This window comes from Kwoniella europaea, chromosome 2 (assembly GCF_036810445.1).
Source record: "Kwoniella europaea PYCC6329 chromosome 2, complete sequence".
Lineage (NCBI taxonomy): Eukaryota > Fungi > Basidiomycota > Tremellomycetes > Tremellales > Cryptococcaceae > Kwoniella > Kwoniella europaea.
The window spans coordinates 1,870,043-1,885,536 of NC_089488.1; the positions used below are offsets into that span (position 1 = coordinate 1,870,043).

The following is a 15,494-nucleotide window of genomic DNA, read 5'->3' on the forward strand; positions in this document are numbered from 1 at the left end:
ACGAGTACTTGTGTCCATTCGAAATTCAAGATAACAAAATATTTCTAAACACTTTCAATCTTTCTTCCTCTCGTTGAACATCTTCCAATTCACGATCCATCTTATCGATCCAACCATTTTGACTTTTCTGTACGTATTCTTTCAAACTATCAACTGCAATTTGATTGTCTACCATTTGATCATGTATCTGATTCAGGTCTTTACCAAGTATACCCAAAACGTTCTCCTTATCACGTTCGGCGTTGTTCCACTTGATCAGTTCGGTGATTGATTGTCTAATAGTTTTGAAATGATCTTTGAAGAATTTGGAAGATTCCTCCGTCCTAGTGGCCAACGCTGCTGCTCTTCCTACCGCCGATCCTGCTCCAGGTGATGGTGCAGTAGTAGTCGTAACGGATGCGGTCGATGGAAGACTATTACCCAGAGTATCTTTCAGATGTTTCTCATCAGTCAGACTGAATCTCACTTTACTGCTATTCCCTCTAACTGTATTTTGAGGATTAGTAGGTTGAATTGAATTGCAATTTTTCTCTCGAAGTGATCCAGTCATATTTTCAATTGCAAGACTCTTTATATCTCCGAAATTCTTATCTACCTCTTTCTCAAACCCTGCTGTAACCCTATCCAGCCTTTCGAGTATTGTAGCACCGGGATTCGCACCTGCATTAGCTGTGGTGAGACGAGTGGTAATATCGTTCGTGATTTGCTCTAAACCTTTTGAAACTTTTTCTAAACCTGTGGATAATCCTTTGAAACCCTTGACTATTGGATTAACAGTGTTTGTGGTGGTGGTTCTATTACCACTACTGACGTGGTGGGTGGTATTGTTACCACTTAATTCCATCTTATATCTATCCAATCTATCTCTCCTTTTCATCCAACTATCACATCCAGCCATAAATACATTTTCCAAATCCAATCTCTGTCTCCCCCCTGGGGTATTTGACCATTCGATAAATCGATTAGCCATGTCTTGCTGAATATTCTCTACAGATCTTACTTTAGCTTCTAAAGTGTTTGACGACGTATCGTAATTCAGCTCAGCACCTCTGATAGAAGGATGATGAGGAGACATGAGACAGATGGAATAGTTGGTATGGTCCGTATCGGAAACAGGAGCGATGGATATTGATGAAGGGTCGAGGTTGGTGTGAAGGATCTTACATTCTTCAGGTCGATTGCTTCCATCCTACAACAATTCACCACGACAAAAAAAAAATCAATCGTCAGTCACCATATTCAGTACCCCTTACCAAACATATCCAGTATTTATATTACAGTAGGATTAGTCTCACTCACCGTATGAGGACATTTTGACCTCCAAACCAGATTATCATCTGGTGTCCTGATAGGATAATGATTAGGTGAAGTTCTCAGTATATCCGTCGTAGATCCATAAACCCATTTAGGTCGAACGTCAAATCTCTCCCTTGTGTTAGTTTCGATCCCTCCTCCATCTCTTCGGAATCTGATCAAGTCCATCGTATGAGGATTGAAATTCTCTATTGAGAATCTTTGAGTATACCCACGATCGTATCCGTTAGCATTATTACTAGGAGCCTGTGATGACGATCGTCTATGATCAAAAGAAGGTCTTGATGGAGGTGTATGACTAGGTGGACTGTCATAACTACCATTGGGAAGTCGATAGTCTGGTGCTCTAGAATCGCCTCTCCTTCGCGAAGTGCGATCCTCACGTCCACGTCCATACTCGCTTTCGCGATCTGGTGGTGAATACCTTGCGGATACCCTTGAGGATGATCTATCTCTATGGTCAAGACTCCGTCTAGAAGGTGGCGAATTATCTTCATAGTCTCTTGCTCTCGATCGAGTCCGTGAATGTCTATCAATACTTGATTCTCTAGGTCTCGGAGCGGAGAAAACATGCAAGGTGTATTTACCTGAACTATTATCGATCTTACAATTAGGGTGCTTGGAACATGAGTTTTGGCGTGAGATCGATGGTCGAATTTCACCATTACCATGTCCATTAGCAGAAGGTCGTTGGTTAGAAATGGAAGCTTGTCTAGAGCGTGGTACTCCAGAGTAATACGGATGAAGACCATGGCCTTGGCCTGGTGGAGAACTCGAACCGGGATTGGAAACTTGTCTAGACATAGGCTGACCTCCATAATCAGTGCTCGATACTCTTCTAGAAATGGACGGTCTATTCGAGGTCATGCCGTTCAGATGATCTTGACGATCACGGTCCTGACTTATAGTCCTGGAAATTGTTATAGTGGTGTCCCTCGTCACTGACGGACTCTGCGATGTAGAGGCGTATCGTTCTTTTCCTCCCCGCATCTTCTTCAAGATGTTCGGGTCATGCCATCTACTCTTAGTGGTCTTGGTTGTTGGACTAGTATTATCTCTAGAATGGGTTGACGAAGGAGAGGGTAACATTTGTACTGTACTGTAATGTGATTAATTTCAATTTGACTCAGTTTGAGCTTGGCTGGGTTTGGCTTGGATCTGGTTTGGGTTAGTGACAGTGTTGCCACTGAGCCATGATCTACACAGTATACAGCGAATTTTTACTGCACACGGTGACTGTCGTCCTACATCACAGTATGTCAAGTATCCCCAACACCAAAGGGGTTTTATACCATAACCTCTTGAACCGCCGGTTCAAAGGGATGACAACATACCGAGAACCCCATCCGCCCACCGTACTTCACATAAAGGTAAGTCTGGCCTTCTTCCTAACCTGGTATGATTCTTATAGTGGAGTAAAGGGGATGTGGATATGGATGTATCGACGAGGCATCATTATATCGTCAAAATGAGACTTACGGTCAGTACAAAGGTAAAAATCACGCGGAGCACCTTTACGGCAGTGCTGCGGGTTGGAAAAGTTGGGATGAACCTTTGTCTTGCTTTTGAGAAGTATTGCCATACAGATGACGATATATATGCAGACACCTATGGTGTATATGAGTGGATCGATTTGTAAATGTTATCGTTGGTCAGAGATAGGTACAGTGCTGTACGGTGTTAATAGGATGTAGGTTCTCAGAACTTGGCTCAGCATCAGTAAGATGGGTGATTAGTATCGTCACTGTCATCGCAGCAGTGTAGGCCTAGCTTTTGTCAAGCTGGTCAACAGTCTTGACCTCATAGTCGATTAAGAGACAGTAGGTCGACTCGACCTCGAGAATTCATACAAAGGGATGTATCAGGCTGTGCACCATCAGCACATGTCGGAGTGGCATCGGAGCTTAGCCCTATAGTGAATCTCCAGAGGAGATTGAAGTCTAGATTCGATCGAAAATAGTCGCTAAGGATGCGATAGTAGAATTCTCGTCTCGCACCCGACGATGATAATGGTACAGTCAGAATGTGACACTGCTTACATACATGTACCAACAAATCTCTATGCTAAAATACGCTGCTCCGCCACCTTTACCAACAGCTCTGGAATGTGAGATGTGAGGTGTGAGGTGTGAGGTGGAATCACGCAGTAACGGCAGCAGATATTCCAGCACCAATCATCATCCTTCTTCTCCTTATCTTCTTCCTCTGTTCTGAAGTAAGGTCGTTAGTGGAAGAAGGACAAAAGACTTTACTGATAAGAGGTATTGACAGATAACATCAGCGCAATCAGGTCGAGGAGCCCGATTCGAGGGGGGTTCTCCGAATCCCATCTGAGGGATCAACCTTACTTACTGGATCTTGGAAAAGATACACCAGTTTCTTTTCTCAGTCTGCCCTTCCCCCGGTGTTTCTGAAGAGACACTATATTTCTCAGAGGATGTATCGGAAATCGAAGGAACGAGTTCTAGCAAATACATATCAGTGTTAATTCTGTCAATGTGTGACGTTGAGATAGACTCACTCTCTCGACTTGATGGGGTCCTGTACATCTTCTCTGAGACTGTATGTATACTTTGTTGATGTTATAGGTAGCGAATCAAGTTCTATCTCTCTGTTGTGTGAAGGAGTGGCGATAAAAAGGAATGTCCCGTTTGAACAGGTATCTGTTCTACTGTATGTTATAGGTCATAACATCAGGTCTTACATGCATGTTCTGATGAGCACAGCCATTTTGATCTCAATGTTAGAATGCGAAGGAATGTGACGATATTCTCGATATGATAGATGGTCCTAACATACTCGTGTCATAGCCTCCGGTTATCCGGCATTGTCCAGAAAGGTTATTCCAAGATAAGATTGTCGTACTTTCTCCTTTATCACGTGGAAGACAATCGTATGATTCTATGAACGTTTCCAAGGTGGAACCTGACCGAGGAGGAATTTCGTCGCAGAGTAGAGTAGTTGACGATGTACGAGTAGAGTACGACCGGTGTGAACTCGAGTACGTACATCACGGTAGTTGACTTTACCGCTTGTTCTTGTTCTTGTACATACTTGTCTTGGCTAATTCTGAATTCATCTTGCTCTCGACTCTTGCCGCAACCGCAGAACTCCATATGGAAACGATCTACGTCCCGTGCCTGTTCGAGTACCAACTTAATCTGTAATCGCAGTAGATTATTTCTCAGGCTATTTCATCGTTGATAATTCCCGGTTGACGGAATGCCAAGTGAATATGCATATATAATCAGCGAATGGTATAAAAGCCGGTAGGTAGCATTGTACTTTCCAGGCCACCTCGCCACCTCTACTAATTTATACACATCATACACTAATACTGAAAACTTGAGAATGTCTTATCAAGAGAGAAGTAAGTAAATCTCTCACCGGATACAGTTCAATACCGACGGGAATTGCTTTTGGGACAAAGCCCTGACACCGATGCAGTCGCTGTAGATACACTGCTATACAAAGAAGATAGTAGATCATGTATTGAGAGATCTACCAATACGGGATTAAAAGTTGAACAAGGCAATCATGTCATGGGGGAAGAGGAAAAACATGTCAGATGGAAACCTTTTTCGGGACACTGGTGAGTTAAATATGCAGTTCCTCGCAGTGCCTATCATCAGGTATACTGTACCAGCCGTTTGGGTAAAGAATATACAGTATTTCGCTGATTGGTCTGATGTTGATCTATTCGACTGTGACCGAAACTAGTAAATTCAAATTCCCACTGAAACCTCCTCCTGCCTTTCGAGATCTACCCGACGACTCACCTCAGGAGAAAAGGAAGAAGTTCGGGAAGAGGCTGGCTTATTGGGGTGCTTTATCCAGTGGAGGAAGTAGTTCGGGTTGAAACACTTCCGAGTAAGAGGAGACAAGAACTGTGATGTGATCCTTGACGATATGATGAGAAATGGCAGGTAAATTTCAGTAATGCGAATGATATCCTTGTATACTTTGGTACAATGCTAATCCATGGGATGTATTATATATGAAATGCTATACTATGAAGGTGCTCTCCTGTGATCTACACACAGTATATGATACAACACGCAGTATATGATGCTAATGATATGACCGATAACAGATGATCCAACTCCTCTCGCACTCAACATTCAATGATCAGTCCAATTCACCGTGTCCGTTGGGAATGACATGGAACCGACACGAATCGCCACTGTACCATAATTCTCATGATTAGCCTGAGAACTTATGTAGCATACATCAAGTCATACTCACAATGGACATTTCCCAGCGTTTGGACATTTATGTCTACTCATAAGTTAGTGTGACTCCGACTGGTCTCGGGAAAGATTGATGTTACTCACCCATAAACACAATCTTCGTCATCATATCGGCCTGTTCATCAAGTAAGATGTCAATCATACAGTTCGCAAATCAAAATTGACGAGAGTGCAAATCGCACTCACATCGTCCATCTTTCATATACGGGCATATGACTGATTTAGCCATTCTAGCTAACTCGTTGAGTTGCGCATTCGATAGATCTGCGAAAGACAGTCAGACTTTAGGCTGATTCCATCTATTTTAGAGATATGCTGCTTACGATAGCCATGACCATAGGAACATGCGTCCACATCTCGACAACCCCATTCGCCTATATGAGGGAAAGCATGGCGATCAGTTTCATCATTCCATGAAAAATTGAATGATCGCGCATTGCACTCACTGAGATAATGACTATGTCGATGCATCATCGACGCAATCAAGTAAGTATAGCCATTCTCAAGTTTTCTCAAGACAGTATAAGAATGACTCACGTGTGACAAGGTCTAGGGTCAAGTCTTCTGACCTGCTCAGCAGCAGCCTTATTGTACTTGTTAGTCTTCTTGAACTTTCTCTTTGGTGAGAATTCGTCGCTCGATAAAGCCGGAACAGGTGGGACATGGATTTTACCATGTCTACCGGATCTACTCTCGCTCGGGTTGAAGCTCGACCAGTGATATTCCTCAATATGATCTAAGGAATGGGTATATGTGTGTTCTGGCTTCGCAGTCAGCGGTACCAGATCGGTAGTCTGGAATAGCCTGGCTATGTCGATCGTTTGATGATCACTGGGATGGGATGCCGCATCCAGCGATAACACGAAAATCTTCTCTGAGCTACAGCCCTGCCACGAGCTGACGAGGGAACGGCAGGGTTGTCAGCGGTCATGGACGATAATGAAGCTGGAAATGACTTACTTGCTCGATCTTGGACATGTCTTTGGCGAAGCGCTTACTACTATCTGATAACATTGTGGGTTATCGATGTATAATTTGGAATATTCTAAAATGCCAGAGTCAGCTTTCTTCTCATCAATTACCTGAATCCATTCGAACATGGGCTCACGGTCAATCTTATTATGAGCGGTCTCTCCACCTGAACCCAGATCGCACACTACAACATACCATTCAGCAATCTGTTCCCCTCGAATGGCAGGGGGTCACTTACCTGTGATGAGCCCACTTATCGATGAGAAGCCTTGCCAAAATCGATCATACTTTGCCCAAGTCTGGATGATACCATTCTACCGAAGCGGAATCAGCAGGTCAGCCAAAACATATCGATAAGTTATATTGTTGCTTCGTACTCACTTTGATCAAGGTCGCACCCAAAGTTGATTTATTCAAGAATACCTGCACAATCACCTTTTCAGATAAATTCCTCTCCCTAATATTCTTCAGCAGGACTTGAGCCGCTTCTTGACCTCCTTCATAACCTGCTTGCAGGTATCTCTCGTGGAACTATCAGCAGTACAAAAGATCATAAGCAGGTCGCTCGATTATCGCCCCTGATGGGATCGCGAATCTCACGATTTGTTCATCTCCGTCAATCAATATAGCTGTAAACTTCGATTCGATCTTCCGATAGCAGTAATATCAGCGATTTTTTCGATTCGCTCCCAAGGACAGGTATTCGCTCACCTGTTGATTCTGTGTTTGGGTCAATACAATCTCCAAATCTTTCTTACCAATTTCCAAACCCAGACAAACATCTTTCCAATATTTCACTTCTTTTTTCAACTCGTCAATCTGATTTACCTGATCGAACAATCCCGATAAATGGATTGATAGACCTTCCAAGTGATTCTTGACAACTCGCACATTATCAACTGGATCCAAGTTCGGCTTGTCTAATCTAGCTGTAGTTGCTGTTGCTGTAGGTGGTGGGTGAAGGTATAATCCCCCATGATTGGTAGAACTTGGTGAAGGCTGCAGTATGGAAGTTTGACCATGTTGAGGTGTGAGTGGTTCGTCAAACGGTTGGAAATTCAATGTGTTCCTTGAAGGAGGTAATGGAGCAGTCTTAGGTGGTTGAGTGCCACCGTCTACCCCTAGACCGAGACTGAGTGGTGACGATCTTCTTTTGGTGACAGTGGATTTATAATCGACTGTATCATCTTCAAATCTGATTATACCTCCGAAAGCAGTTGCAGGTACAGCTACATCCAACTCCCATTTTTTCCTATATCTATTTTCATTATATACCGAAGTTGAATCGGTATCTACAGATGATTTATCTCGATCGTTATGTTTCTGAGCCTGAGATAGTAAACTACTCAAGTCAACTTCGATACTGGATTTCACATCTTCTTCAAAGTTTAGGTAATCTCCTGGAGTAGGGGTGGTGGGTCGGTCGTCAACTATAGAGGCGAATCGGACCTCTCGAGAGATAGGTTTGACTTCGGTTGAAAACATTCCAATTTGTTATTTTTTTTTCTATAAGGAATGACTATTGTAAATTCTAGCAATTATAAGTTTGGAGATTGGTATGTTCTTTTCGCTTGTATTGTTTCTTGCCTATGGTAAATTACTATATCTTGTTTTTTTTCTGGTGAAGCACTGGAACTTTCGGATCGGTGAGCCAATTCATGGGAGCTATATACCTAATCAATTGCGACTCTGGTAGACGCCCATACCCCGCATAACCTTTGTATGTAACCTATCCTTTGACGATCTCCGATTCCGAAAGGAGTTGAAGAATGGTTTACCGATAGCACTTACAAACAGAGATCTGATACCGTAGTCGAATGACGGGTGACGTTTGAGATGTCCTGAAACGGATCTCTTCTCTTGATTTGACTCCCTCTACTTGTGAATTAACCAAGAAGCTAATTAAAGGTGAGGAAATGCAGATACAAGGAAAATCAAAAAAAGATGAACCGTTCATCGATCTCAGGATGGACTACCTCCACCATCGGAACACGAGTAGTGAAGAGGGAGCGGGGACCTCCGATCATCGTCTGTAGCCTCCACATGCGGTGCTCCACGTGTATCAATCACTGCTATCAGATTAGGATTGGCAATCTCTCGATCGGATGACCGATAAACAATCGATGGCGCCATCTCATCATGTACCAAGAGATGTTACGCCATATCGCACCTATTCAGTTTATTCGGATTCATCTGGAATACTCGACATGTTGAGGTGATGTGAGGTGATGACATGACATTACGTGCGATTCAGAAGCACTCACTTCGAGCATATATATATAGTCGTCCGATTTCTTCCATTCGCATTCCTTCATCTTTCATCACTATAACTCTTACTTTTCCTTCCTAGATACCAATCAAAAAGACACATAGAACACAATGGTCAACGTTAGATTAGGAGATATTGCACCCAACTTCCAGACTACCGTCTCAGAGAATGGTCAAGCCAAGGAGATCGATGTGAGTATTTGTGATCAGCTAAGAATGACTAAACGTGTTGACTCACTATTCCTGATTGTTCAAACAGTTCCATGAGTGGTTAGGTGGATCATGGGCTATTCTCTTCTCTCACCCTGATGACTATGTGAGTGTTGGCAATCAATATAATTGTGATCTCGTAGCGTGAATAATCGTTGACCTGGATTGTCCGCCTTTACCCCAGACCCCCGTCTGTACTACCGAGCTTTCGGCCGTTGCCCTCTCCTACGCCGATTTCCAATCTCGAGGAGTCAAAGTTAGTCTACACTTCACTGTTTACGCTTTACCCCGACCATTCAAGAGTCAGACTAAGACTTCAGCTGATGTGATATGTTCACCTCTTTAGCTCATCGGTCTTTCAGCTAACAACGCCGATTCTCATAAAGGTTGGATCAAAGATATCGATGCTCTATCCCCTAACGGCCCCAATCTTGAATTCCCAATCATCGCCGATGAAGATCGAAAGGTCGCAGAGCTCTATGGAATGCTCGATCATCTCGATGCCACCAACGTAGATAAGAAGGGTATCCCCTTCACCGTCCGAACAGTCTTCATCATTGATCCAGAGAAGAAGGTCCGATTAACCCTCGCCTACCCAGCTTCAACCGGTCGAAACTTCCCTGAAATCTTGAGAGTCATCGATTCCCTCCAATTGGGTGATAAATACAAGATCACAACTCCTGCTAATTGGAAAAAAGGTGATGATGTTATTGTACATCCTTCAGTACAAGGTGAAAAAGTGAAAGAACTCTTTGGAGATGATGTAAAGACCGTCTACGTGAGTTATAAGTATCATATCCTAGTGAGATGGTCATCATTGCTGATACCCCTAATGGAACCATAGCCCTACCTCAGATTTACTGCTGACCCATCCAAGAAGCAAACCGCTTAAGGGAATCAATCTGCAATTAGGTGGTATGCTAGGAGTATCAGTGTCGTAGAAGAAGAACTAGGGAAAAATCAAGTTGTCTATAAAAGTAAAATCGAATGTATACATTGTCAAAACATAGCCGGCATGTTGCAAGCTCTTCTCATAAAGAAAGATTAAATATATTTGTCTGGAACAATCTGAGGTCATACATATTATACATCCAGTCATCATGATAGGAGAGAAAATAAACCCAAATTGTAGAGTAACTCTATACACACTGCGTCATTACCATTTCAACCTCGGACAGTACATCTCGCCTATTCTCCTCCGTAATCGATATAATCAGGACTTTCAGCCGCGACGTATTCCCTATTGATGCCAGTAATGACATATGATCAGCTCTGCATTCATCATTCTACGCGACATGGTATTTCGGTTTTGGATTCAGTTACACTCACTCTTGCAATTCCGCCACTACTCGTCTAGCATCATCAAACTCATCTAGGCCATTCGCAAAGATCTCCTCTTTTTTATATTGCTCCAAGAACGCATTTCGTTTACGCAACATATCATATTGATGTATCATCCTCTTGAATAGCTATATCATTCAATCCCAGTCGACCCGTTAGTACAACACATCTCTTGCTTGGCACCTTGAGTCATCACATCTACTCACAGAATTTATACTAGTATGATTAGCCATCATCACTCCACTAACTCTATTGCTTGTTCCCGCCGGACCACCTCTTCGTCTAGTCAAGGCAACTTGTATACTGGCCGGACCCCATGGTATGAAATTGGCCAATTGCCTTTCCCTAATTCTCAATAGCGATTTGTGCACGTCTGTAGGATCGACGTCTCCCGAGATGATGTTGAGACATGAGATGTAGGCGGAAGACTTGGTAGAGATAGTTGAGACCATTCGATTCTTCGGTTGGAGCAGTCGGCGCATCACATCCAGAGTGGTAGTCTTACGAGTTGATTTGGCCTAATGATGAATAGACATGACATTAGCAAACGGTTCACATGGTTGAGCGGAGAGTAATTAAGCAAATGTATTCCAGAACAAAAGTATCGGGATTTAAGATGGGTATGTGAAACAATTGAATTATTCTAGGTAATGGCTTGAAGACTCCAACTCACATGATCTATCTCATCACCTGTAAATGGTGTGTACGATGTCATCAAGAAATGGCATCTCGGGGTGGGTATCAGACTGGAGATAATACCGACGAGATCGTTGTTCATGTATGAGGGATATCGAAGCGTGGTTGTGGAAGCAGCCATTACGGTGGATACCTACAACACGATATCATTTAGCCCGTATATCGCCTGTGACTGATTGTAAATCATCCCCATTGCCCCGCATTCAACCTTGCACTTTCAATCAGCACAGGCGACTCACCAACTGATTGGTCTGCACGAAGCTCGGATCCTGTATATGCAATCTATCCGCCGCTATCCTCGTTAAAGCTGCATTGTCCAGTACCACCACGCTATCCGCGTTATTCACCAGCCTCTTCATGGCCAAGAGGGAGTTATACGGTTGGACCACCACATCAGACGATTCGGGAAATACCGAGTACGTCTGGATGAGTTTCTTTGGGAATCGGTCGGACAGTCGCTCGAGGAGGTACGATCCTAAACCTGATCCCGTACCGCCCGCTATTGAATGGAGAAGCATGAATCCCTGTCCATCGAGTCGTTCCGTCCATCAGTATGACCACAGTCAAGAGGTACTATCAAAGGAATGAAGGCGAAATCCGACTCACCTCCAAACTGTCACTTCCATCCGCTTCTCTATCTATCATCTCTATCAAATCATCGTACAACCTCTCTCCTGCACTATACCCTTGAGCCCAATTATTTCCCGCTCCTCCACCATCTTTGGACACGTAGATGTTCTCAGGATTGTATAGACCTTTAAACGGTGATGTGAGGATATTGTTTATCACCTATATCAACGATTCATCCTCAGTATAATCATAACGATCAGTAGGGTGATTTGATGTGGTAGACTCACCCTAGGTTCCAGATCTATCAAGATAGCTCTAGGTATATAATGTTCGTCATCCGCCTGATAGAAGAATACATCCTTCCTATCACCTTGGCTCCCGTCCGCAGCCCATTCTTCGAGATTCCCTTGGGGTGTTATACCATGCTCGGCACAGAGTTTCTGCCAGAACTACAATTACAGCGAGTTCGTCAGCTAAGTGTAATAACATTATATGACAAGGGCCGCAGACATTGATGTGATGGTCGATGACTCACTTGTGCGCCGACTGATTGTATCGAACGGAAGATCCAATGGGACGACAAAGTTAGCATATTTGGTCATAATGTTTCCATTGGATGTATACTCACTCTGATTACCAGCTTGACCGGCCTGTAACGATGCACAGAACATGAGCTATTTGCAGAGTCAAGAAATCACCTAATTGATAACGCACCTGAAGGGATATGATCTCTCTACCCATCGCACCTTATGGCTCTATCACAAGCCGAGAGGAGAGTGAGGAAGGAAGGACGTGTTGAGAATGTTCGGTATCGTGTTCCTGTTGTTGGCCTCGGTGAAGGGTGAGTCCTCAGAAACTCGATCTCTGTCGATACTGCTTCCTTTCGGGCTCCCCGATGTGAATTGGAACGTGGGAGTATATGTATATGTATATATGGGTTGAAGATGTCTATTGGGAAGTTTACAGCAACTTTAGGCAGACAGTTGATGGGAGGGATGTTTACATGGACATTGATTGAATCTCCTTGATCACAACACGCGACTCGGCTTGACGCGTCGTACAGGACAATGACAGTATTCCTACCATACAAAGTAGCAAGCAGAGTGAAAAAATGTCTCTCCTCTCATGCTCATCTCACTCGAAGTGTAGGGACGTGATTAGTTAATGAAACCCCACATATGCTGACTCGTGAAGCGTAAGCATCCTCAGACATAGAATAGTAAAGTACTTTGCTGTACATACGAGCCATGGTCGACTGCCAGACATCGGACGGGTAAGTCGACTTTCTGTTACTGTCAGTATAGGATCTAGCGCTTTGGTCACCGCGCTCAACAACCTTTCCTGTCATGCACTCGTACTGCACCGCACCGGCACCGTACTTGATTGTGTCTCGGCTGACTCACTTGCCTGATTCAACCTCCCATCAACTGATCGTGCAATGAGACTGTTTTTTTTTGGGTACAGACAGGAGACAGGAGTGGACTGAGAGACCTCTGAATCCCTGTTGTGTGGATGATTGAAACCGAAACACCGAGCGAGCGCATTGACTGGCGGAGAGATCGAGCACTGACCAGACCGTCACTACTCTAGGGGTTATCGGTCACCCTGATTCTTGTTGGTTGTGTCCTTGTTTGTGTGTTGTATGTATGTCAGAAAGGACCTCGTTCCGCTAATTGTCGTTGTTTCAACTAACTTTGTATGAGATGCAAACATCAACAACAACTGCTCATCGCCTCTTTCATCATGACTGTGATGCTGATGTCTTATGCTATCATGAAAGAGTAGAAGTCGAATAGACCCGATTGCAGTAGCCTTATATACCCTCAACAACCAGACACCATGAAGATACCCCGCCTCAACATCCAGAACCTGCGATACCGACGACTTTCCCTCATCCTTCTCCTCTCTCTTTCACTGTTTCTTGCGTTCCTTCCCATCTATCATCATGTCATTCAACCATTTGCTGAAATGCCCTCACATCACCGATACAACTACATCTTCGCCAATACGCCAAGTTTCACTCATCCGTATTTACATAAAATCGTATATAACCCTGCTGGACTGTTAGGTCCACCAGGTATAATACCGGGATTGGGGAATGCACCATGGATGGGAACTTTCAAGGTACCCACTTTGACTCCACCAAACTATAGATCGCACCATATTCATAATGGGAATCAACAGGTCTTGACTTCCCCTGCTGTATTGATGTTACATATTTTTTCGACGTCTACGAGCGGCTCGAGGAGACGTAGGAACCTTATTAGACAGCTAGATCTCATGGACGCTGTTCCGGAAGAGTACAGGCACTTGATCGAGATTAAGTTCGTGATGGGTAACAAAACAGAGAGCGAACAAGAGGAAGAAGAGATCCGGAAGGAAATAAAGATGTACGGGGATGTGATTAGGTTGAAGTCGTTGAAAGGGATGGAAAATATGAACAATGGGAAGTCATGGGAGTGGTTGAGGTATGTGGGGAGACAAGGCGGTAGGAAGGCTTGGTGGGTTATGTAAGTGAAATAAAAATCATTGAGCTTCAAACCATTCTCACGGATGATCCATAGGTGGTGAGCTGACGTGAACGACTTTCTGTTAGGAAATGCGATGATGATGTGAGTTTAGATCTCTTCTTCAGCAACATGCCATGTCTATCGTCTCCGTCGTAGCCGACTAATCAAGATGCCTGATACGATTTCACAGACTTTGCCTATCTTGCCCAACTTAATTCCGACTCTTTTATCCCTCAATCCCACCGAGCCAGGATATGTAGGCTCGGCATTTGGTAGATGGACAGGCTACCAATATTACTTCCAAGGAATGATGTATGGGTTCTCGTGGGGTGTGGTAAGTCGAGAAAACCTTGTTCCACGCAGAATGTGACTGATGAGTGGTTGTTTATTACTATACTATAGGTGAAGACAATGGCTGTGGCCGATGTACCAGCGTCAACAAGGAACTCACAGTGGGATGAAGATGCCAGAATGGGTAGTCTGATGGTCAGTAAGAAATTCATATCCCTTATCTCCATACCTCTTTCATCCAGATCGAATCGGTCAATAGTCTGTCGATTGACTCAATCTCAATTTCGGTACAGTTTTCTCTACCCCTCTCGCCTACCGCCAACCCAAATTCCACTTACTGTTCACCTCCTCCCGGCCCCAATATTATCTACTCTCTGCCACCCCCTGTTCACAATCCATGTACCGGTCTAATGCGATACGACATGGGTTCGAAGATCGGTCAGTGGCAGGGACGCTTGATCGATGATGCGACGTCAGCTCTGGCTTGGCATGAACTGAAAAGTGATGAGGTGAGTACAATCATCAATTGTGGCGATGGGCGGGATGGCTAATCTTAATGTTTTTGCCATATTGCAATAGGCGTATATCAATGCTTATGCCCAAGCTAAAGAACAAATCGAGAGGTCAGGAAGGGAATATAAATGGGTCGTACCCGATACATTCGAACCGGTTGCTGAGGTGTAGTGAGATCAGGGGGCCGAACTAGGTCTTCTAACGATGCATGTGTATCATAAAAAGCCCCTTTCTTGCAAAAGTAATTATAAGAGCCAGTCGAGGATAAACATCCATACTATACATCCCTTCCCTTCTGAACTCTGTACTAAATCTTCATGCCCATTCTGTCGCTTATTTGTTTTCCAACAAAGAAGGAAACGAGCGTCTTTGGAGGAAGGCTATGTTGCTACGACACCTTCCCAGTCATAAAGGATCATCGAATCGCACTTCTGTTACTGACAATGACGTGTAACAGTACGTGAATACCGGGCTTACGATTCACATACTATACTGAATACATTCAGATCTCTATTTTGGGACCCTCTTTCGCCACTCGCCATCCTGATAAATTCTGACA

General features: G+C 43.9%; 7 protein-coding genes across 7 annotated transcripts; 3 read left to right on the forward strand and 4 right to left on the reverse strand.

The window, feature by feature from the left end:
- Nucleotides 1-25: 25 nt before the first annotated feature.
- Nucleotides 26-2,403, reverse strand: V865_007033 (uncharacterized protein; the record flags this gene model as incomplete). Its single annotated transcript, XM_066230789.1, has 2 exons — nt 26-1,189; nt 1,300-2,403. The coding sequence occupies 2 exons, from the start codon at nt 2,401-2,403 to the stop codon at nt 26-28; spliced, it is 2,268 nt and encodes a 755-aa protein (XP_066086886.1).
- A 1,050-nt stretch (nt 2,404-3,453) lies between these two features.
- On the reverse strand, nt 3,454-3,863 carry V865_007034 (uncharacterized protein; the record flags this gene model as incomplete). The annotated part of the gene is made up of 3 exons (XM_066230790.1): nt 3,454-3,565; nt 3,667-3,778; nt 3,836-3,863. The coding sequence occupies 3 exons, from the start codon at nt 3,861-3,863 to the stop codon at nt 3,454-3,456; spliced, it is 252 nt and encodes an 83-aa protein (XP_066086887.1).
- An 802-nt stretch (nt 3,864-4,665) lies between these two features.
- Nucleotides 4,666-5,173, forward strand: V865_007035 (uncharacterized protein; the record flags this gene model as incomplete). Its single annotated transcript, XM_066230791.1, has 3 exons — nt 4,666-4,684; nt 4,762-4,906; nt 5,035-5,173. The coding sequence occupies 3 exons, from the start codon at nt 4,666-4,668 to the stop codon at nt 5,171-5,173; spliced, it is 303 nt and encodes a 100-aa protein (XP_066086888.1).
- A 269-nt stretch (nt 5,174-5,442) lies between these two features.
- Nucleotides 5,443-8,021, reverse strand: V865_007036 (uncharacterized protein; the record flags this gene model as incomplete). Its single annotated transcript, XM_066230792.1, has 13 exons — nt 5,443-5,497; nt 5,560-5,592; nt 5,649-5,679; nt 5,751-5,828; nt 5,888-5,938; nt 6,011-6,021; nt 6,102-6,461; nt 6,525-6,609; nt 6,673-6,720; nt 6,775-6,850; nt 6,918-7,067; nt 7,137-7,184; nt 7,248-8,021. 13 exons carry the CDS (start codon nt 8,019-8,021, stop codon nt 5,443-5,445), a joined length of 1,800 nt encoding a protein of 599 aa, XP_066086889.1.
- An 894-nt stretch (nt 8,022-8,915) lies between these two features.
- Nucleotides 8,916-9,906, forward strand: V865_007037 (uncharacterized protein; the record flags this gene model as incomplete). The annotated part of the gene is made up of 5 exons (XM_066230793.1): nt 8,916-8,996; nt 9,064-9,120; nt 9,199-9,270; nt 9,361-9,792; nt 9,859-9,906. The coding sequence occupies 5 exons, from the start codon at nt 8,916-8,918 to the stop codon at nt 9,904-9,906; spliced, it is 690 nt and encodes a 229-aa protein (XP_066086890.1).
- A 296-nt stretch (nt 9,907-10,202) lies between these two features.
- Nucleotides 10,203-12,362, reverse strand: V865_007038 (tubulin gamma chain; the record flags this gene model as incomplete). The annotated part of the gene is made up of 10 exons (XM_066230794.1): nt 10,203-10,254; nt 10,344-10,483; nt 10,562-10,873; nt 11,029-11,184; nt 11,291-11,575; nt 11,658-11,840; nt 11,909-12,070; nt 12,157-12,167; nt 12,250-12,271; nt 12,336-12,362. The coding sequence occupies 10 exons, from the start codon at nt 12,360-12,362 to the stop codon at nt 10,203-10,205; spliced, it is 1,350 nt and encodes a 449-aa protein (XP_066086891.1).
- Nucleotides 12,363-13,589: 1,227 nt separating this feature from the next.
- On the forward strand, nt 13,590-15,106 carry V865_007039 (uncharacterized protein; the record flags this gene model as incomplete). Its single annotated transcript, XM_066230795.1, has 6 exons — nt 13,590-14,131; nt 14,218-14,233; nt 14,322-14,465; nt 14,534-14,617; nt 14,716-14,931; nt 15,002-15,106. The coding sequence occupies 6 exons, from the start codon at nt 13,590-13,592 to the stop codon at nt 15,104-15,106; spliced, it is 1,107 nt and encodes a 368-aa protein (XP_066086892.1).
- Between the last annotated feature and the right edge of the window lie 388 nt (nt 15,107-15,494).